Source organism: Balaenoptera ricei, chromosome 19 (genome assembly GCF_028023285.1).
Source record: "Balaenoptera ricei isolate mBalRic1 chromosome 19, mBalRic1.hap2, whole genome shotgun sequence".
Classification (NCBI taxonomy): Eukaryota; Metazoa; Chordata; class Mammalia; order Artiodactyla; family Balaenopteridae; genus Balaenoptera; species Balaenoptera ricei.
In genome coordinates, this window is record NC_082657.1 from 45,953,910 (window position 1) to 45,974,263 (window position 20,354).

The following is a 20,354-nucleotide window of genomic DNA, read 5'->3' on the forward strand; positions in this document are numbered from 1 at the left end:
TTGCAAATGAAAGGTTTGGGTGATCTCTAATGGATCTCTTCCAGTCAACATTAAAGGACAGATTGGGGCTTCCCTGGTGGCGCAGTGGTTGAGAGTCTGCCTGCCAATGCAGGGGACACGGGTTCGAGCCCTGGTCTGGGAAGATCCCACATGCCACGGAGCAACTAGGCCCGTGAGCCACAATTACTGAGCCTGCGCGTCTGGAGCCTGTGCTCCAACAAGAGAGGCCGCGATAATGAGAGGCCCAAGCACCGCGGTGAAGAGTGGCCCCCACTTGCCGCAACTAGAGAAAGCCCTCGGTGAAGAGTGGCCCCCACTTGCCGCAACTAGAGAAAGCCCTCGCACAGAAACGAAGACCCAACACAGCCATAAATAAATAAATAAACAAATAAAAATTTAAAAAAAAAAAAAAAAAGGACAGATTGAAAACCGCAGCTCCAGCTGGCGATTTTGTGGGGCCACATGAGGTGAAGCTAATAGAATAGGGGCTCTGGAATCAGAGGGAGGTGGGTTCCAGTCCTCTGTCACTTCCTACTGGCTTCAAAGTCTTTATTCCTCAGTTGTCTGTCTATCAAATGGGAATAAATAACACAGCTCTTGTGTTGTTTTGAGATGAGATTAAATGAGATGGTTAATGTCATGCTTAGCACAGAGCCCGGCACAGTAACTTTTAATGCCCAGCACCTATTGTTAACTATTATTATCCCTCACCTCTGTATCGAGCTTTTGTGGTGCAGTAAACATTGGTCTTATTAATTGTATGACAACTTCACAACAACACAGGGAGGCTCTGTGATTATTATTCCCATTTGGAAGGTGGAGAAACTGAAGCTTTGAAGGGCGGGGGAGGGGGGTCGGGGTCCCGCCCAGTGAATTGATTTGCAGATTCACGAACCGATGGAGACCTGAAGTTAAAAAGACAGAAGTAGTTAAAGAGTAAAATCCTTTCTGGCCCCAGGTGTTAGTGAGCCACCGCGAGGCTGGTATTCAAACCTGATGGTAATAGGAATCATGGAGCCCTACCCCCTGCTCTGACTCTACAATCCGGTGACCGGGTCGGCATGAGGCTGGGGGGCGGGATCGGGGGCGGAGCGTCCGCCCAAGCCAGCGGAGGAAGCCCGAGGCCTTGCCGCGCCGCTCATTGGCTGCGGCCAGGCAGGTGCATCCTCAGCCAATCAGCGGTGCCGGAGGCGGGGCCGTCGGGGCTCACCTGGCTCCTGCGGCTCTGCCCAGCTCAGTGGCGTCCGGAACCTCAAAGCACCTGTGAATTCGCGGAAGTTCTGCCAGACTCGAGCCCGGCCCAGCTCGGCCGGACCCTACTCAACCCACGCCCGGCCCGCCATGGGCCCTCCGTGCCGCAGCCTCTCTGCGCTCCTGCTGCTGCTGCTGCTGCAGGTACGTTGGGTCCCCTGACTTTGCAGGAGACGCCTTCCGGACCCACCAACCGCACCCCGGCCCCCAGCCCCTTCCTCTCTTTCGTCGTCCCTTCCTCTCTCCTGTCATTCCCCAGTCCCTCTTCTTCCAAGAAAGTTTGGGTACAAAGGGCCTGAATGGCCTGGAAACTGCGCCGCGCTCTGGATTCCACGGAGAAGGGAGTGGGAGCGGGTGAGGGTGAAGGGCGAGCGCGGCTTTGCCCACTGTCTCCCGCAAATGCCCGAGGTGGGGGGGCGCACCTCACTGCAGCCTCCGGGGACTCGGGTGGGCTAAGGGCGGGCAGAGGAGGGCATGGAGTAGGGTGGGCGTCGGGGTATGGGATAGGGGAGCCCTGGTGCAAGTCCGGGAGGAGCCGGGAGTAGTGGTAACGACCTCTGAGGTAAGGAAAGGGGAACCAATAGATAAAGAAGGCACCTGCCCTGTAAAGAAAGGGTAGTAAATAGGTATGGGGGCGTCCCCGGGACAAGAAAGTAGGGTCAAAAGGGGTTGGAACGCCCCTCGGTCTGACGAACTGGACTTAAGAGTGGGCGCTCTCCCGGTATAGGGAAAGTGGAATTGGGAAGCGTAAAGATGCCTCCAGTGAAATTAAAAAGGAGACTGGAAGGAAAGGGGTGCTAGGTCTGGAGAAGGTGACCCAGCAGCCCCCTCTCCTGGGAAGTCCTGGGGGCTTGGCGGCCACAGGTTTCCGAATGAAAGAGTTTGGCGTGGCTGCCTGCCCGGAGGGATGGGGATGGGCATGGGGGTGGGTCACTCCCACAGTCCTGGCGCCGGGAGCGAGGGAGGGGAGGCACTGTTGGTTTCGGTGTGGCCGGGAGGGGACCCTCTCAAGTCACCCGGGTTCCATATCTTTCTCCTACCCCAGGTCTCATTGTGGCTCTGCCAGGAGCTGGAGCCCTGCAATCCCGGCTTTGGCGCCGAGAGCTACACGTTCGCCGTGCCCCGGCTGCACTTGGAGAGAGGCCGAGTCCTGGGCAGAGGTGAGGGCGCGCCGCAGTTGTCCCTGAGCGGGGTGGGGTGGGAGTGGGAAGGGTCCGAGAAATTGCGCTCCCAAGCTCCTGGGCTGGACTGGGCGAGCCCCTTCTTCCCTGGCTCAGGTGACACCCCTTTGTAATTTACACAGATGCAGGGATCTAAACTTTTGCCATGATAGAGCAGTTGGGGTTGAGGGGGCTAGCTTGTATGGTTGACTTAGTTATGGGGGGCACTTATTAGAGGCCTTCAGTGTGTCTCATATTGTCCTGACCACTTTTTTTTAATATATATATATATATATATATAATTTTTTCAGGGCCACTGATTTTTTTATTTTTTTACTTTCTTAAATTTTTGGCTGCGTTGGTTCTTCATTGCTATGCGAGGGCTCTTCTCTAGTTGCGGCGAGCGGGTGCTACTTTTTGTTGCGGTGCGCGGGCTTCCCATTGTGGCTTCTCGTTGCAGAGCACAGGCTCTAGGCATGCGGGCTTCAGTAGTTGTGGCACGTGGGCTCAGTAGTTGTGGCTCCTGGGCTCTAGAGCGCAGGCTCAGAAGCTGTGGCACACGGGCTTAGTTGCTCTGCGGCCTGTGAGATCTTCCCGGAACAGGGCTCGAACCCGTGTCCCCTGCATTGGCAGGTGGATTCTTAGCCACTGCACCACCAGGGAAGCCCATCCTGACCACTTTGAGACGGTCTATCATTGCAGAAACCTGATGTGTGGGAAGAGGGTAGGGGTGGGTGGTAACTCCCGTGGTACAGATGAGCAAATGTGAGGCTCAGGAGGGTGGAGCCCACTTGCCCCAGGTTCAGCAGAGCAAGAATCTGAGCTGGGATCTGAATCCTAGGCCCCATTCTGCAACATCTCTGGGATGACTGAGGAGCCCTCTCTTAGTCACCAGACTGTGGCTTTTGCTCAGAGATGAAAACATTTTGATACAGGTACCATTCCTCCAAGGAATAATGGTGTGTGTGTGTGTGTGTGTGTGTGTGTGTGTGTGTTTTTCAAAAACCTGGTAGCTGTGACTCAGGGAATGAAAACGGACACAGTGTGCCTCTGGGTCTTATCACTGTGATAATCAGGATTCTAGAGTTTGCTTTGTTTCACTTCACTGTTGCCCAGGAGTGAGAGCAAGGGAATGTTGGTTTCTCTTCTGGTTTCACTGATTCCCAGGTGCTTATTTCCTACCAAAGGACTTTCTCCTCCCTCTTGATTTAGTTGATAGGGCAAGTATCATAACAATAAGAAGAAACACTTTATGAAATGTGAAATCACCCACAATTCCCCTAAGGCAATTCACTGTTTATTCTTCCAGTCTTTGGCCATGTGAAAAATCTACAGCAATCATGCTGTTGTCTGAAATTTTTTTTGAACTTTGAAAGTCGTTCCAACAGTAGGAGACTTTTTTTTTAAACAGAGAAACTGCAGCTTGATTGATTAAACATATTTGCTTTTCTGAGGCCCGTCTGTGTTGTGTGGAGCTTTCTATTGGGTCAGAAAGGAAGTGTTGTCTGCCTGGTTTTGCAGTGGGTCCACCATTACTTGGCCAGTCTCTGCTTGATGTTCTGCCCGGCCCTGTGCTGGGCCCCCGGGAGTGATTGAGGAGATACAGGGATACTTCATCCCTGCCCCTCGTATTTCACACTCCAGCAGATTGCTAAGAAATGTCCCAGGACCCGCTTAGAGAGCATTGTGGGACATGGGCACTTAGGTGGCAGAGTGTGGGTGCCCTGGGGTGTTCTGATGGGTATCAGTGGGCAATGAAGACTGGCTTCTGGGAGGAGGCAAAGTTGACTGAACCTTGAATTCGGGGCAAGGGTTAGAAATGGTGTGTGCATCTGTGTATGAGGTGTTGCAACACAAGTGTTGGTCACTTTGTTTTCCCTCACCAAGACATCTGGTAGCACCAAGGGTGGGTTAGTCTAGTTTTTATTCCCACCACCACCACCACCACCACCACCACCACCACCACCACCACGCTTTTGTATCTGACCAGTAATAATATTATTACATGTTAATGATAACATAAATATTATTATTAATAGCCCCACCTATTCGCTTTTGAACCAGACTCTGGGGCAAGTGCTGCACATATTTTACCTCATTGAACCTTGTGACGGTGGGTACCATTGTTATTTCTATTTTGAGATGAGGAGACTGAAGCATAAGGCAATTTCTTGATCTGCTCAGGGAGCCACAGCCGGTCTTTCTCCCATTCTTTACGCTTCTCAGTAATCTCAAAAAAAAAAGAAAGAGGGTATTTGGGGAATTTGTGTCCATCGTGAAATAGGCATCGTCCTCTCTGTGTACCCTGGAGAGCAGAGGTGTTGATAGGGCGGGACCCCAGGGGGGGGCTGGTGGTGATGGAGGTGGGCCAGACCTGGTGGGAAGTGGAAGGGGCCTATAGCTGGTAGTGTTTGTGGGAGAAGCAGCCTCTGGAAGCTGCTTGTGTGGCTGGTTCCAGTTTCCTTTATGTCCACATACCCAGCCCCAATCAACAGATTTCCTGATGTTTAATTTTTTTGGCCTTTTTGGACCATAGGGTCTCCTACCACTCCAATGTGGACTCAGATGAAAGTGCCCTTCTGGTAAAATCACATATGCGATCTCAGGGAATTGGCTTTGTGATTTAAAAAGGCAGCCAGGATTTAGGGAGGTGACCTCATTCTCTTTGGGCAGTCCAGGAAGATGGAGGCATGCAACATTAGCACCAGGTTTAAACATTGGCCCTGTGGGGAATTTGCTGCATGGGAGTCTGGGAACAAGGAGCCTATTGCGTTATGTCCACAGGTGGCTGAAGAGTGTCACAAATAGGGTTTTGATTAAACTTAGGGGATCTTGGGGTGGTTTTCTGGGGTCATTCCTGTGCCCTGTGAGATGGCTAACCTCACAGTCTCACTCAGCTTTGTATTTATTCCTTTGATTTCTCTCTACGTTTTAGAATGGGGAATGTACAAACAAACAAACGACACCAAAACCACAACTATAAACTGGTTCTTTAGAGTTTCTGATTATTTTCCTTTTTTTTTTTTTTTTTTAAGCACAAACTGGTTTGAAAAACCCAGGCCGTTAGACAGTTTCCAATCTCAGGATAATACTTGTGCACTCAGCTCTCAGTTGATTGAGGGGTGGGAAAAAAAGCAAGCAGGCTTTCAAACCGATGGTTTCCTTGCTTTGCTTCCTCCTACACCTGACCTTGGGCAAACAGGGCTTATATTTTGGGTTTGAGCTCTGATTGCTTGATGGACTGACCTTGCTCACAGGCATCCAGCTGTAAGGATTAAATAACACCCATTTCCTCCTCCTTCTAAAAGATGTGCTGAAAGGTGATGGAAACAGTATGCAGGCCCCCGAATTAAACTAGGCTTTTTTATTTATTTATTTATTTATTTATTTATTTATTTATTTATTTATTTATTTATTTATGGCTGTGTTGGGTCTTCGTTGCTGCATGCAGGCTTTCTCTAGTTGCGGTGAGCGGGGGCTGCTCTGGGGGCTGCTCTTCCTTGCAGTGCGCGGGCTTCTCACTACGGTGGCTTCTCTTTAAACTATTTTTTTTGCTTTTTAAGTTTTTTTTTTTTTTTTTTTCCTTGGCTGCGTTGGGTCTTCATTGCTGTGCGTGCGTGCTTTCTCTAGTTGCGGGGAGTGGGGTCTGCTCTTCGTTGCGGTGTGAGGGCTTCTCATTGCAGTGGCTTCTCTTGTTGCGGAGCACGGGCTCTAGGCACGCGGGCTCAGTAGTTGTGACGCACCGGCTTAGTTGCTCCTCGGCATGTGGGATCCTCCCCGACCAGGGATCGAACCTGTGTGCCCTGCATTGACAGGTGGATTCTCAACGACTGTGCCACCAAGGAAGTCCCTAAACTAGGCTTTAAAAAACAAATACAGAAGCCTGCTTTGGGGTCACCTTACATCATAGGATCCCCACTCCCTCACCCCTCCAACTCCGAAACATCACTTCCCTGTTACTCACATCTGTGTCAAGGGTTGGTGCAGATCTCCCTGGGGAAGGAGACTAATGGGTCATTCTCCTGCCCTTGCCTTTGTGTCTCACAAGGAGTGGCAGAAAAGTCCTGAGCCCTGCAAGGCCATCTAAGGAAGGCTGGCACCTGCTGCTTCTGTACAGGGCCTCTAGACCTGCCTATCCCCCCTGCCAGGTGTTTATGGAAATCCCTGTTTGCTTTCTGGGGCTTTTTATTGGGTGAGCCTTTTCCTCCGAAATGCTCCTTCTAAGCCTTCCAAGCGCAACCCCAGATAAGCCAGATGCTGAAGCAATCAGCTCTCACATCTCCCAGAAGCCGCCCAAACCCGAAAATCCCTAAGAGACACCCATCACAATCCAGACTTTCTGGGTTTCCACTCTGCCTCAACCCCCATCTTCTTGCAGGGCTTCAGGCTTTCAAGGAAGGGAATGGGCTAGGGCCAGTCAGGATAGTTCCATGAGTATGAGAGACCAGGTTTGAATTTCAGCTACTAGTTGTGTGACCTTGGGTAAATCACTTTGCTTCTATGAGCCTGTTTCCCATCTGTAAAATTGGGGGCGGGGGTAGGCAATAATACTTATAGGTTTGTTGTGAGGATTAAATATGCATATTTGTTTATTCGTTTGGATTCTCTTGTCAACACACGTGAGTGCCTATTGAGTGTCAGCACTGGGCTGGACCCTGGGATTACAGTAATGAATAAAGCCGATGTGGGCTGAACATAAAGGGATTACAGTAATGAATAAAGCCGATGTTGGCTGAACATAAAGTGAGTGAGAAGGATGTTAAGGAAACAGGAAAGAGTCATTAAATGGTGGCTCATATTTCTTAGGGACAGAGTAGGCACTCATATTATTTTCAACAAATGAATGAATGAATGAATATTTACTACCTTATACCTTGGCTTATTTTTTTCCTCTCACACTGTGGCCTTGGGCCAGCACTCAACGTTGATTGTAATTGGCAGGGAGAGCTGCATCTGTTAGAACTTTCTAAGATGCTTGTGAAGGCTGCATGCCCAGCCAGTGGCTCTTGAAGCCAGACTATAGTGATAAGTGTGTCCCATGGATACAGTGTACTTAGTGCTTCCCTCTGAAAGCCACGGAGGTCAGAGAGGGGAGACCTCAAACCCGATTCTGGAAATGGAAGGGCAGTTAGACATTTTAAAGTGTTTTTTTGTCTTTGGTCCATTTAAAAAAAATTGTGGTGATGTCTCTCTCTCTCTCTCTCTCTCTCTCCCTCCCTCCCTCCCTCTCTCTCCGTCCCTCTCTCTCTCTCTCTCTCTCTCTCTCTCTCTCTCTCCACTCCCTCTCCCCTAGCCTTTTCTCTCTTACTGTTGTAAGTTTTCCTCTTATATACTTCAGCTTTTGCTTGTTACTGTTGGGAGCGTTTTAAGCCCCCTCTTTCTGCATTTTTCCTCTTCCCTTTCCTTCCTGTATCTACCTCAGTCCTCCACTCCCCCACCTCCCAAGGCCCAAGAACATTTAGAAGGTTCTTGAGTCAGACTGCCTACAGCTGAGGGACATTGGCCAAGGACTTTCTAAGCCTTAGATTCCCCTTCTGTAAAATGGGCATAATAGTACCCATGTCACAGTGTGTATTAAGTGCCCAATGAATATTACATATTAAAGCCCCTGGAGTATTTGGTGCCTTCTGTTTGAGACTCTCCCTTGTTTTACCTTTGGTTCAGACGTTTCCCTGTGCTCTCTCCCACCTAGCAAACCAGCCAAACCAGTTTCCTCACTCTCCCCGTTTCTGTGTTAAAGCAAACACTGCTCTGCAAACAGCCAACAGTGACTAGACCAAAGTGCCCTTTGCTAGGAAAGGAAATGCTGCGGTGTTTTCTTGCTTGCCACTGTGCAGTGTGCTTGGGAAGGGCTGGAGTGGTGTTGTCTGTGGACCTGCCCATGAATAGTGTTCAGAATTGGGGTGGGAGGAGTGGGCAAGGTACAACTGGGTCCGGGTGGGTAGGTGCAGGAAATCAGGGTGACCTTGAACCTGGCAGCTTTTGCTTGGTTTTTAAACATATTTCATAATACACATGGCTTAAGGGTGCCTGTCTTTTCCCCATTGCCAAAAAACGCTCTGCCCCAGCCTCTGAGACCATGGTTTACCCACATGGCTAAGCATCAAATCACCTGGAGCACTTCAAAAACCTGAAAATTCACTGAGCTGCAGTCTCTGAAGGTGGGGTTCTGACATGGCATTTTTAAAAGCTCCCCAGGAGTCTGCTGCCACCTGATTCATCGCCCTGGACAACTCCAGTGGCGAGATCAGGAATGTTTGATGAATACATACCCAGTGCCACCCAGGGTGTGGGCATCTGGTTGCCCATCCTGAGGCCAGGGATCCAAGGGCACCCTTGATCGGGGAAGGATAAGGCTGGTCGATCTGCCGTGCTGGTGAAGGAGAGCTCTGCTGGCGCAAATTAGAGCAGACAGGGTGGAGATGGGGGCTGCCCGGAGAAGTAGCCAGAGTGCAAACCTCTCCCTGGTGCGCACCCAGTGCTGGGGGCCCTCAGGGAGATTCCAGAAATTCTCTGAGACCCCCCCTCCCTCAGTGGCTAATTCCAATATACTGGAGAATGTCACTGGGGTGGGAACATATTCAGAGGATGCGAGGAGTGCTCAGTTTTATCCCCTGGATCTTGGTGAATGAGAAGACGTCCTTTGCTGGGAATAGAGGAGAAGGGAGGAGCATTTATTCCTGGTTAGGAAAGTGTTAAGTTTGAAGAACCCAGAAGTGGCATCATCATGAGGGTATTTGAGAATTTCAGGTCTAGAGCTTGGGAGAACAGCAGGCACCAGTTTCAGTAGGAATTTGTATAGGACAGTGGTCTTTTTTCCTTAGTCTTGTGTCAGTAGATGCAGAGGTTTTACAGGGACCCCACACACTGGAGGAGAACATAATGGAAGGGCTATGCTGAGAGTATTTATTTGGAGGCGGCCAACAAATAAAAATACAAGTATTTGTTTCTAACCAGTGTCGGGAATGGGGCCTGCAAAAGTGGGTCCTCACAGACCTGACAGCTTGGTTAAGCCTCACGGTGGCCCAAGGCGGGAACTGTCATTATCTCCTACAGACTCAGAAGTTGGACAACTTGTCTGAGGTCACCCAGCCAGGTAGTGGCAGAGCTGGACTTCTATCTTCTAAAACCCGTGCCCTTTCCCACGCCCTCGACTGCCTCGTTGCCAAACTGCATCTCCAGTGAAACTAATTCACCTTTCTAAGGCGAGTTCCTCCTGCCCTTTGGAAAAGAGGTCTTTACACCTTTTGCATCTTGCTACTTTTAATTGTGTTGCTAGAATTCAGGCTTTTTTTGCCTCTGAAGGACCTCTCTTGTCTTTCGCCTCAGCCATTTTCAGCCTCTGTCCCTTTTGTCGTTCACTTCCTAAAAATGCTAGGTGAACTGCACTTCTTTTCCTTTCTTCTTTTTGACTTTCTGAGTCTTCTGAAAATGCAATTATACTGGCATTCAAGGTGGGTTGGGGGGGAACCTGTCCTAAACAAACTCATGTTCCAAGTGGGACCAACTCAAAGAGTGGGCACCAGGCAGAGGTCTGGCTGTGGATCTGTCCACACTGGGAATGGAGGGAGCATGCCCAGATCCCTGTGAGCTCAGACGTTACTGCTGGGAACTTCTGGGGTCTGCCTGAAGAGTTGAACCTGTTCCCATGAGGAAAATCATAAATGGTGGCCAGCACAGGACCCCGTGGGATAACTGGCCAAGGTCTAGATAATAATTAGTGGGCTTTGTAATTAGAAGAGCTTGTAACAATACGAAAGCCTTTCAGATTTATGATACCTGGGCAAGTTGAAGGCTAAGAAGAACACCTGTTTGTGTGGTTTGGCACTCAGACTCCCAGGAGAGTTTTCCCAAAAGATGTTTTTGAGTGTCTTCACCTCGATGTTGCAACAGCCTCCTTTCTGGTCTTCTTGCTTCCTCTGCCCCTCTGCCAACAGTCTTTTCTCCACTCAGCAGTCAGTGATGGTTTTTAAAATTTAAGTTAGAAAGCATCACTCCTACTCAAAATCCGCCAGTCACTTCCCATTTCACACAGAACGAAAGCCAGTCTTTTCTATGACTTACAAGCCTTCCATGATCTGCTTCCCTGCCCACCTCCACCCCTTACCTCTTGTTCTGACTGTACTTAGAACACATCAGGCACATTTCTACCTCAGGGCCTTTGCACTGGCTATCACCTCTGTCAATAATAGTTTCCCCCTGCTAGCTGCATGGCTCACTCCTTTATGTCTTCATGTCTCTGCTCAAGTGTTACCCTCTCAATGAGGTCTTTCTTGAACCCCCTATTTGAGGCAGTAACCCTTTCCCCCTTCTTTGCTTTGTTTTCCTCTGTAGCTCTTTTCACCCTCTATACATGTATTTCACCTGTCTGTTGTCTTTCTCCTCCCACTAGAACAAAAACTCCAAGAGGGGGACTTCCCTGGTGGTCCAGTGGCTAAGACTCCGTGCTCCCATTGCAGGGGGCCCAGGTTCGATCCCTGGTCAGGGAACTAAATCCCTCATGCTGCAACTAATATCCCACGTGCCGCAACTAAGACCCAACACAGCCAAATAAATAAATAAATATTAAAAACAAAAACCAAACAACAAAAGAACTCCAGGAGGCCAGGGGCTTTTGTCTTGTTGAGTTCACAGGCTACCTGGAACTGTTCCTGGCCCATAGTAGGTGTCAGTAACTATTTGTTGAATGAAGGAATGAGGTTTCAGAGTGTCTATATAGGTCCATACATATCTTTTGCTTGTAGAAGTTATTCCACTGTGCCTTTTTCCAAAAAATAAAATGAGGTCTAATTGACATATAACATACTAGTTTCAGGTGTTGTGCTTTCTGTTTTAAAGAAAAGAGGGAACTTTCTCAGTACCAGCCACAGAAAGGACACAAGGAGAAGGGGATGTTCTCAGGGCATGTGTCTCCACTTGGCACTCCCCAGTTTCTCAGAGCCCTGCACACTGCTGGTGTAACCTTACCTCATTGTCTTGTCACAAAACAGCTTGCAGTCTAGAGTGTAAAGGTCAGATGAGCCATTTCTGCCCCACACTTCTTGGTGTAAGGAAGCACCAGATCAAAATCTAAACAGAGATCTGAGCCGCCAGGGCCATCTGTTTGGTTTCCTATTGTCTGGTGACACCTTCCTTGAGCAAGGCTTCCAGATACACCCAACACCTTTCTCCTGGGTATCGGCAGCATTCTTCAGGCCCATTAATTGTTCAAGACCCGGTTTCCATTCTTCCAGCTTTTGGCAATGCACAGGAGCCTGAAGGGAGCTTGTAAAGAGATGCAAAAAACTCAATCTACGGCTAACTCAATCATGTCATGGCCAAGACAAAAATCTCACAGCTCCGAAATTCATCTGATCAATAAATATTCACTGAGAGAGTATTATAGGGTAGTATCTTATAAATCTTTATGTAAGATGCATCACTTCGCCTTCAGCAATATAATGCCTAATGGGCAGAGTTGCCAGATTGAACATCAAAAATACAGGATGCTTTATTTGCCTTCAAATGGTTTGTATCAATCATTGCTCAAATTAAAGTGGCCACTATCTGCATACGGGAAAAAAAAAAATACAGGGTGCCCAGTTACATTTGAATTTCAGGCAAACAATGACTGATTTTTTAGTATCAGTATGTCCCATGCAGTATTTGAGACATACTAAAAAAATTGCTTCATCCTCTCTTCTTATCATAAGCAACATTGTACAGATAGTACTAGTATGTACTATGTGTCCAGAACTCTTCCCAGATGCTGTCTCTCTCCCTTACACCTCACAAAACCACTGAGAAGTGACAGACCCTGAGCAGCTGCATGAGAGAGTGCAGTTCACTAGGACAGGAAGTGGGAGAGCCTGGCCGTGTGTTCAGTGGCTGTTGGACTCCAAAGTCTGTGCTCTTTACCGCAAGAAAAGCCAACTAACCAGATGGTCTGTGAGCAGCCAGGTGAAGGCGATGGATAGTTCCTGCTCTGAATGTCTCGGGGAGAGAAGTCCCTTGGGACGACGGAGGCATTTGTTTGTTCAAGGAATAAATTTGTTGGGCACCTGCCTAGCACTGCGCTAGGTGTTGGGGATGTAACGGGACAAAAGACAAAAATCCCTGTCCTCTTGGACTTCCTTCCCTTCTAATTGGAGGAGACAGGAGGAGGCAATTGGATGGTGATCTATGGAAGGGAAAGAAAATACTGCAGGAAGGGTGATAAGAATTATGTGTGTTGGGGTGGAGGGATTTGGGGGCTGGAGGGATTGGAGAGAGGTTGTCACTAAGAAGAATGACATTTGTGTAAAGACCTGAAGAAGTGAGATGCTCGATTGGTAATTAGGATTGGGCTGTTTCTTGAGAGAGCTGGACTTCCCACATTCTTGAAGTCCATATTGGTGCCATTTAAAAAAATTAATTAATTTATGGCTGCGCTGGGTCTTCATAGCTGCGCTCAGGCTTTCTCTAGTTGCGGCGAGCGGGGGCTACTCTTCATTGCGGTGCACGGGCTTCTCATTGCTGTGGCTTCTCTTGTTGCAGAGCACGGGCTCCAGGCACGCGGGCTCAGTAGTTGTGGTGCGTGGGCCCTAGAGTGTGCCGGCTTCAGTAGTTGCGGTGTGCGGGCTCAGTAGTCGTGGCTTGCGCGCTCTAGAGCGCGGGCTCAGTAGTTGTGGTGCACGGGCTTAGTTGCTCCACAGCACGTGGGATCTTCCCAGACCAGGGCTTGAACCCGTGTCCCCTGCATTGGCAGACGGATTCTTAACCACTGGACCACCAGGGAAGTCCCTTGGTGCCATTTAAAGACAATACTCTGGGCAGGCATTTTTCTAGAATAATCCTGAGAGCTAATTGTTACCACATCTCCTTTAAAGGGTATTGGATTCAAACCAGGATCCAGTGTTCTTTCCAAGCTACCCCTCCCCTTGGCCTGTTGCCCAAGAGGAGTATGGCTTTATGTCTAGTTTTCTTAACTTCCTCATGGCAGAGGGATGAGACTTCTCTGGAAGAATGTTTTTGGGGCGGTGGGGCCGAGGGGTTACATGTATACCTGTGTCCCAGGACCTGCTAGTTAGAATGAAGCCTGGTTTCAGTATGAGGATTTTCAGACAACAAACTTCCTCCCCCGCAAATTCTTCATCACAATTGTGTGGGAGTCTTTGAAAGGGAATGATTTGACCAACTTGTTTGTGGAAAAGTTGTGGCTTTTCCATAGAGAACGTCACCACTTGAGTCAGCCTGGTACAATAACCTGGGCCCTATTGACAGGTGGGGCGGGGCCGTGAATCACTGCCATCCTGGTGAGGTTATCAGTATCAGAGGTTGAATCGACTCCGTGACATCACCCTCTCATGGTCACAGGTACTTTAGGTGCCTGCTCTTACTCACATCCCGGGAGATACTGGCCTTAGATCTTTGCACTCTTAACAAGAAGCCCGTGGTCTTGCAGGAATGACTGGGTTCAACAGCTGCTTGGTTAGGGTCATGTGATTGGTTTCATTCCCACCCCACCTCCTGGGCTAGTAATCATGACTAAACTCTCTGGAGAAATGAGAATTTGTGGGTGTACTTCCTGTACCTTTTGCCTTTTCAAGTCTGCATTTATAAAGAAATGCTCATCTATGCCTTGCAGATGGGTGTTTCAGAGCTCGTCAGAGTCTTTGATTTTGCAACTTCCATGTAAATTGTGCTGATTTTTCTTTGGACTTTGGAATTTTTAGTTATGATTTCTCTTTCTTTCTCTCTCTCTCTCTCTTTTTTTTTTTCCCCCTTCTAATCCTCTTGCCTGAGCCATGGGAGTACTTAAGACTTCGGGAATTAAATACCTGGGAAGGCTGTTCAGCCTAGGAAACTTACCAGGTGTGAGGTTTTACTCCTAGTTTCAACAGAGATTTGATGTCAAGGTTGTGGCTTTAATCTTCAGCATTCATTTCTCTTTTAAGCTGTGAAATGAAGGAATCAGCCTCCCTAAGCCTCCAAGAGTGAAGATGAATTGGGGAGGGTAGTATGAGAAACAGGTTCTCCTGGGTTCAAATCCTGACTCAACTCTTGCCTTGAGTTACTTAACCTTTCTGTGCCTCAGTCCCCTCACTTGTAAAAAGGGGATAAAATTGTAGTTCCTACTTCACAGGGTTGCGATGAAAATTCAATGAGTTAACGGACGTAAAGTGCTTTCAGTGCCCGACACATAGCAAACACTCTTTAAGTATTGAGTTTTTATTATTAGACGTTTCTGCTTTAGACTTGTGTCAAGGGGGTAAAAAAAAAATGTGTAAATGCTAAAGAGCGGAAGGAGCCAGAGAGAACTAAGGACTAGAAGGGTTGCATCCCCTTGTCACTTTGCTTCAAATGCAAATTGTTTGTCCACAGGTCAAGTGCTGCTGTCCAGGCAGGCAGACCATCGCCAAGTGACGGCACTGATTGATAGTCACACCTATTTGGCTCAACTGTCCTATGAATTTGATTCTAGTATTACCTTCAGTTTACAGAGGGGGAAACTGAGGCTCGGAGAAGAGTGACTTGCCCAAGACCACAAAGCTAGGAAATGGCAGGCAGGGATTTGAACCCTGTTCCGCTGACCCCAACGCTTATGCCACCACCAGTGTACCTGTACCTGGCTGGTGCTTTTCTGTGAACTCCACCTGCTCTCAGATCCCTTTCATAACCCATTGTTATTTTATTTTATTTTATTTATTTATTTATTTTTCCCATTGTTATTTTATATGTTTTTCCCCATATTTTTGAGTTAGGTATGTGTAGATTCTTATTGCTCCCCACCGCACCCCCTTTTTAACATACTGTTCTGCACTTATTTTCTTGGCTTGATATATCTTGGAGGTTTTGCTCATTTATAACTGCTGTATAGTGTTCTACTGTATAGTCAGTCCCCTATTGATGGATACTGGATGTTTCTATTTTTTCACTGTTACAAGCAATGTCAAGAGCATTTTAGATGGTGTAAGCAGGAGGGCCTGTGACGTGGAGATCCCTGGCCTCTGGGATTGTTACCGATCGCAGAGGGCAGATTCCTCCCGCAGCCAGTCCTGGGCATTGGAGAGGTGCGCTTGGTTTTCAGGGTTTCCTGATGATGCATGAAATAGGGTCAGCATTGGTATCAAATCACAGGCACCTTCTCTCACCAAAACTGATGTGTTTACTCTTGCAGGGGTCCTTGCAGGGGTCCTCCTGCTGTGCCCATCAATGAAATAGTTCAATAATTCTGTTCTTTCCCCATGTGCCAGCATCCTTAAGCCTCCCTGGGCTGGGAGTTGGCCTTTGAGAAAGCTGAGAACCAATTAATCTGCTTTTAAATACTTGCAAAGGGTCTCCTCCACGTGGTCCCATGGAGAATGGAGTAAAAGGAAATGGGGCAGAAATTGCAGCATGAGGGACTAGGGTAAGACTTCTGAGGTTGGTTTGAAGCCCAGGGAGTGCATTTCTGGAGACTGACAGCCCTTTCCTGATTCTGACACCAAAAGCACCTGTGGTCACACCGGGAGCATCTTGCCTGCTCCACCTCACTCCCTTGCTGCTGCAGCCCTGTTTCATGCAGGGAATTCCAAGGTCTCTGTAAACCCTCGTAGGCCCTCCACCTAGAGGAAGAGTTAAAATTGCTTAGCACTAAACTCACAGCGAAAGAATATGTTTTAAAAAATCCATGCTTCATCATCTTTTGTTTTTCTTAGATGAGAAAGAACAGCTAGAGTTGGATTCATTCATAAAAATCCATTCTTTGAAAAAGAAATCCATTCTTTGGGGGCAGAATTAGAAGAGGCTTTAAGAGTCATCTAGTTTCTTAGTTTATACATGAATTGGCTAGTTCAGCGAGGTTAAGTGACTGGGCCAGAGTCACACAGCTGATAGGTGCCAGAATTAGAATAATAATAATATTGTGATTAAACAGGAACCATAATTTGATCACACCCATTTATTGAGTACTCAAGCTCTTCAGGTAGGATCTCATTATTTAATCCCTGCACCAAACTGTGAGGTAGGTGCTATGACAGTTCCATCTTCAAATAATAAAACCAAAGCCTCTGGAGGTTATTGACCGATCCAGGGTCATGGTTGGTGACAGTGACAGTGGGATGGAAAAGCCGTGCCTCCCAGCCTGGCCTGCTTTTACCCCTCCCTGAGCTCAGCAGCTCCCTTTCTGAGAATATCTGCATTCTAGATTCTTCACTTTGGCCTAGAAAGGAACCTCTGGATCCCCCACGCAGCCCCCAAAGTCCTTTACCAGTTTTAGCCCTTTGGGTAAAAAGCTTGGAGATCCTGCCTGCTCCTTTGGAAACACAGACTAAAGGGGTGTTCCTGGACACTTTGGGCTCCATTTAAAATCTGAATGGTGAACTGTGTCCGGAGACTAACGTTTGCAAGCAACCATTTCAGAGCTTTGTAGGTTCTTTTTAATTACTGTCATTTTTTTTCTTTCTTAAACTGCCACGGAAAGTTTCTTCCTTTCCACTTTGGGGCTGGGGCTGGGGCAGGGGCACGGGGCGGAGGGTAACCCAGTTAACTTGCCAGAGCTTGCTTGACCTCCCTACCAAGCTGGATGTGAGGGAAGGTGTTTTGTTTTTAAGAAATGTCTCGATGGTAGTAATAGATTGGGTTTTTTGTTTTTTTTTTTTAAAGGAGGGAGGAGTCTTGATCCGATGGAGATACACAGGGACATATTATTTACAGATGGAAAGATAAGGGGTCTGGGATGGGGATGTAAATGTAATAAGACCACCGTGCGTCATGTTGTAGGTAGGTGGGGCACATCATACTATTTTCTCTACTTCGAGATATGTTTGAAATTCTCTGTTACAAAGCTTAAACAAATCATTCAAGGGAAACCTGAATAATGATCTGTAAGTGAAAGTTCAAACACCCTCCCGTTCTCAGGTGGCTGACATTAGCGATTTGGCATGCATCCTCCCAGACATTTTTCTAAGCGTTTACAGAACATGTGTGCCCATATTTGCGGGTTTTTGAAAAACTGGAGTTTTCCACAAATGGCACTGTAATATGTAACCATCTCCCGCCTCTCCTTTACAATATGCCCTGGAAAATTTTGCACGTTAGTCCATGGAGCTTTTCCCCCCTCATTCCCTCTAACCTCAGAAAGGTGTTCCTATTAGCACAGAAGCCAACCAAGTCCCCTCAGTACAGTGTTTGAGTGCCTCCTGTGTCCTCTGTGTCAAGTCACGAGGTTTCTCCTGTCCCGAGGGGCTTGGAGACAGGCGAGGGGTGAGGGGTTTGGAAATGAGGGGAGGAGCATCAAAACGTTGGGATGCCAAGTTATCAGACAATGGGCGCATTCAGAACCCAGGTGGGGGAAGACCTGTGTGGGCTGGAGCCGCTGGCGGAGCTTCTGCAGGGGCGGCCGGGGAGCCGGGTCTGGGGGGTCTGGGACGTTGGGCGGCTGGGAGTAGGAAGGGGAGGAGGAGGTGGCGGCGGGGATGATATGCCAGAAGCCGAGGTGGGTGGGGAGGGACCTCCCGTGCAGATTCTGGGGACCAGAAATGTGACAGAGGGGATGTTTGAACGGTGACGCAGGTAGCTGAGGTGAAACTGAGCTTCCCGCCCTGGAGTCCACCAGGAGAGTGGGGGGCTACGAGGAAACCCCCTCCCGCCACCAGCACCATGGCTATTCCGGCCTGGCCTTCTGAGGCCGACAGGGCCTACCAGGGCCGTAGAAGGACTGTATAATGTGTCTGCTGCTGGCTGGCTGCTGGGGCCCTGCGGGCGGAGACCCGGGCAAGCTGGGAGAACCTGGGGAACAGGCGCAGCAGGTTCTCCTCCCTCTGTCTGCCCTGGGGCCACTGGACGGAGTCCGTCCCAGGCCCTGCTGGGGCCATCTGGAGCGGCCGTGGAGAACCAGAAATGAGCCACCCCATCGTGCGGCCCTCGGGCCAGCGTGGTACGGCCGGGCGCTTCAGACTTGGGGCCGCCCCACCTCAGCCACCCCAAATGTTTATCCAAAACCCACTCCTCCGTCCCCAGCCTTGCTTCCCATCTCAGCAAATGGCGCCACCTGTTCTTTGCCATTCATTTGTTCGTTTGTTCATTCATTCATTGAATAAATAATGATAGCTATTATGTACCAAGCACCGTTCTAGGACCGAGGATGCAGCAGGGAACCAGACACATACGGATCTCTTTCCATGTGGAGTTTTTATTCTAGTGTGTTGACGGGAACAGGCAAGAAACATAAATATGTGAAACATTTAGGGTGTTGGGTGGCGACAAATATTTAGAACGACTCTGAGTGAGGAGTTGCTGGGAAGCGGTGGGGTGGTCTGAGAGGGCCTCACTGAAGGGGACATTTGAGCAAAGATCCAAGCGAAGTGAAGGATAAGGATGTATGTGGGTAAGGGTGTTCCAGACCCAGGGAGCAGCAGGCAGAGGCCTGAGGCAGAGTGGGAGAGCCAGGAGGCCCGTGTGCAAGAGTTCCAGGCATCTGAGGCAGGGGTGATGGGAGGAGGGCAGGGGTAGGGGCAGGTGGTCAGTGCGGAGGGCCTTGTCTCTTCCCTTCAGTCCAGATCCACCCCCCACGTCCTGCCAGTTCTGTCTCCTCACCACACACCTCCCCCACCCCCATTCCGGGCAGTGGAATACTCAGTGGGTAGTTTGAGGAGGCTCCTTCCATGGGGAGGATTAGGCTGGTGGTTAATAGCTTGGACCCTGCCCTCTGACTGCTCAGGCTCTGTAGCTGAGCACAGAGGCCTGGGGCCTCTCCCGGGCTTCTCGTCGACTTGGGCCAGCGTGGCCTTGCTCACGGATTCACATTTCTAATGGTGCTGTCCGTCCCTCCCTAGAGTGGCTAGTCTCTCTCCCACCTCCAACAGGACACTTTCCTGTGCTCCCTGCCTGGCTAACTCCTCTCTCAAGCCCAGCTCAGTGGATGCTTCCTCCAAGAAGCCCTCCCTGATCTTCCGCTCCCAAGACCTGGGTCAGGACATTCCCCCTCCTCCCAATACCTTCTCAGGTTGGGATTCCCTGAGTTCTCCTTTCTTCCCACCCACCAGGCTGGATGCCCTGTGAAGTGTCCTCAGCATGGCACCTAGAAGGTAGTTGACACTCAATGAGTAGTCAACTATCTCTTTGCTGTGGAGAATGAGGCTGCAGGGTCCCTGGGGATGGGGGTGACCTATGTATCTGTTGGGGACTTTGGGGTGTAGTGCATTATAATGTGGACGAGGAAGCCAGATTCCTAGATCTCTTATTTTTTCCATTGGATTTTGCTCTTCCTCTTCTGAAAAACAAACCAAAAAACCCCACTTTCAGCTGAGCTTAGATGGCTATCCCTCTGGTCATCCTTTTAAACCATAATGGGAGCTTTAAAAGTTTCATCCTCCCCCTCCCACCATGGCTATTTGCTTCCTAAAGATAAATCAATTGTAAAAAGCAGCTTAATTTAAAGTGTTCAATTCCTGCTTTTTACGTTGAAGGGAAATTAGGGTGATAGCTGCTGCTTTTTTGAGTGCTTAACATCAGCCAGCCACTTGAGCCCAAAACTTAACTTTCCTGCCTCTTGAGCCTGCCCTGTGCCGGGCATTCAGACTGGACCTTGGGAAGCTGGACTACAGGTGAAAATCCCCATCCTCTGTGCAGAATGTCCATTCTAGAAAGGGGGACGGGGGGACAACAAACAGAATAGAATGTTAGAAGGTGGTTGGTACGCCCCTGGGGAAAAAGGCCGAGTAAGCAGGGTGGGCGGGAGAGGAGTCTTGGGGGGTGGGCTTGCACCTGTAATCCTGCTGTGGTCACAACCTTTTGACTCCCAGGCCCATTTCCATTGCACAGCTGAGAGGTTGGGGTTTAGAGAGGGAATGATAGGCATTGCCTAGGGTGCCTGGGCAGTTGAAGAAATGGCTGGGAGGGTGAGGAAAACACGGAGGAGGGGAGAGGGAACTGGAAGAGGGTTGTGGGACCTAGGAGGGGGGTGTAAACATTCAGGGGTGTGTCACCCTCTCCCCTTCCCCA

The 20,354-nt window shown here is 49.1% G+C and overlaps 1 protein-coding gene across 1 annotated transcript in view; it reads left to right on the forward strand.

The window, feature by feature from the left end:
* Positions 1–1,242: 1,242 nt before the first annotated feature.
* CDH1 (cadherin 1) overlaps positions 1,243–20,354 on the forward strand; it is a 77,431-nt gene continuing 58,319 nt past the window's right edge. The window contains exons 1-2 of the mRNA XM_059903627.1: positions 1,243–1,395; positions 2,297–2,411. Coding sequence (XP_059759610.1) covers positions 1,342–1,395; positions 2,297–2,411 — 169 coding nt within the window. The 5' untranslated portion in view covers positions 1,243–1,341. The remainder of the gene's footprint in view (positions 1,396–2,296; positions 2,412–20,354) is intronic.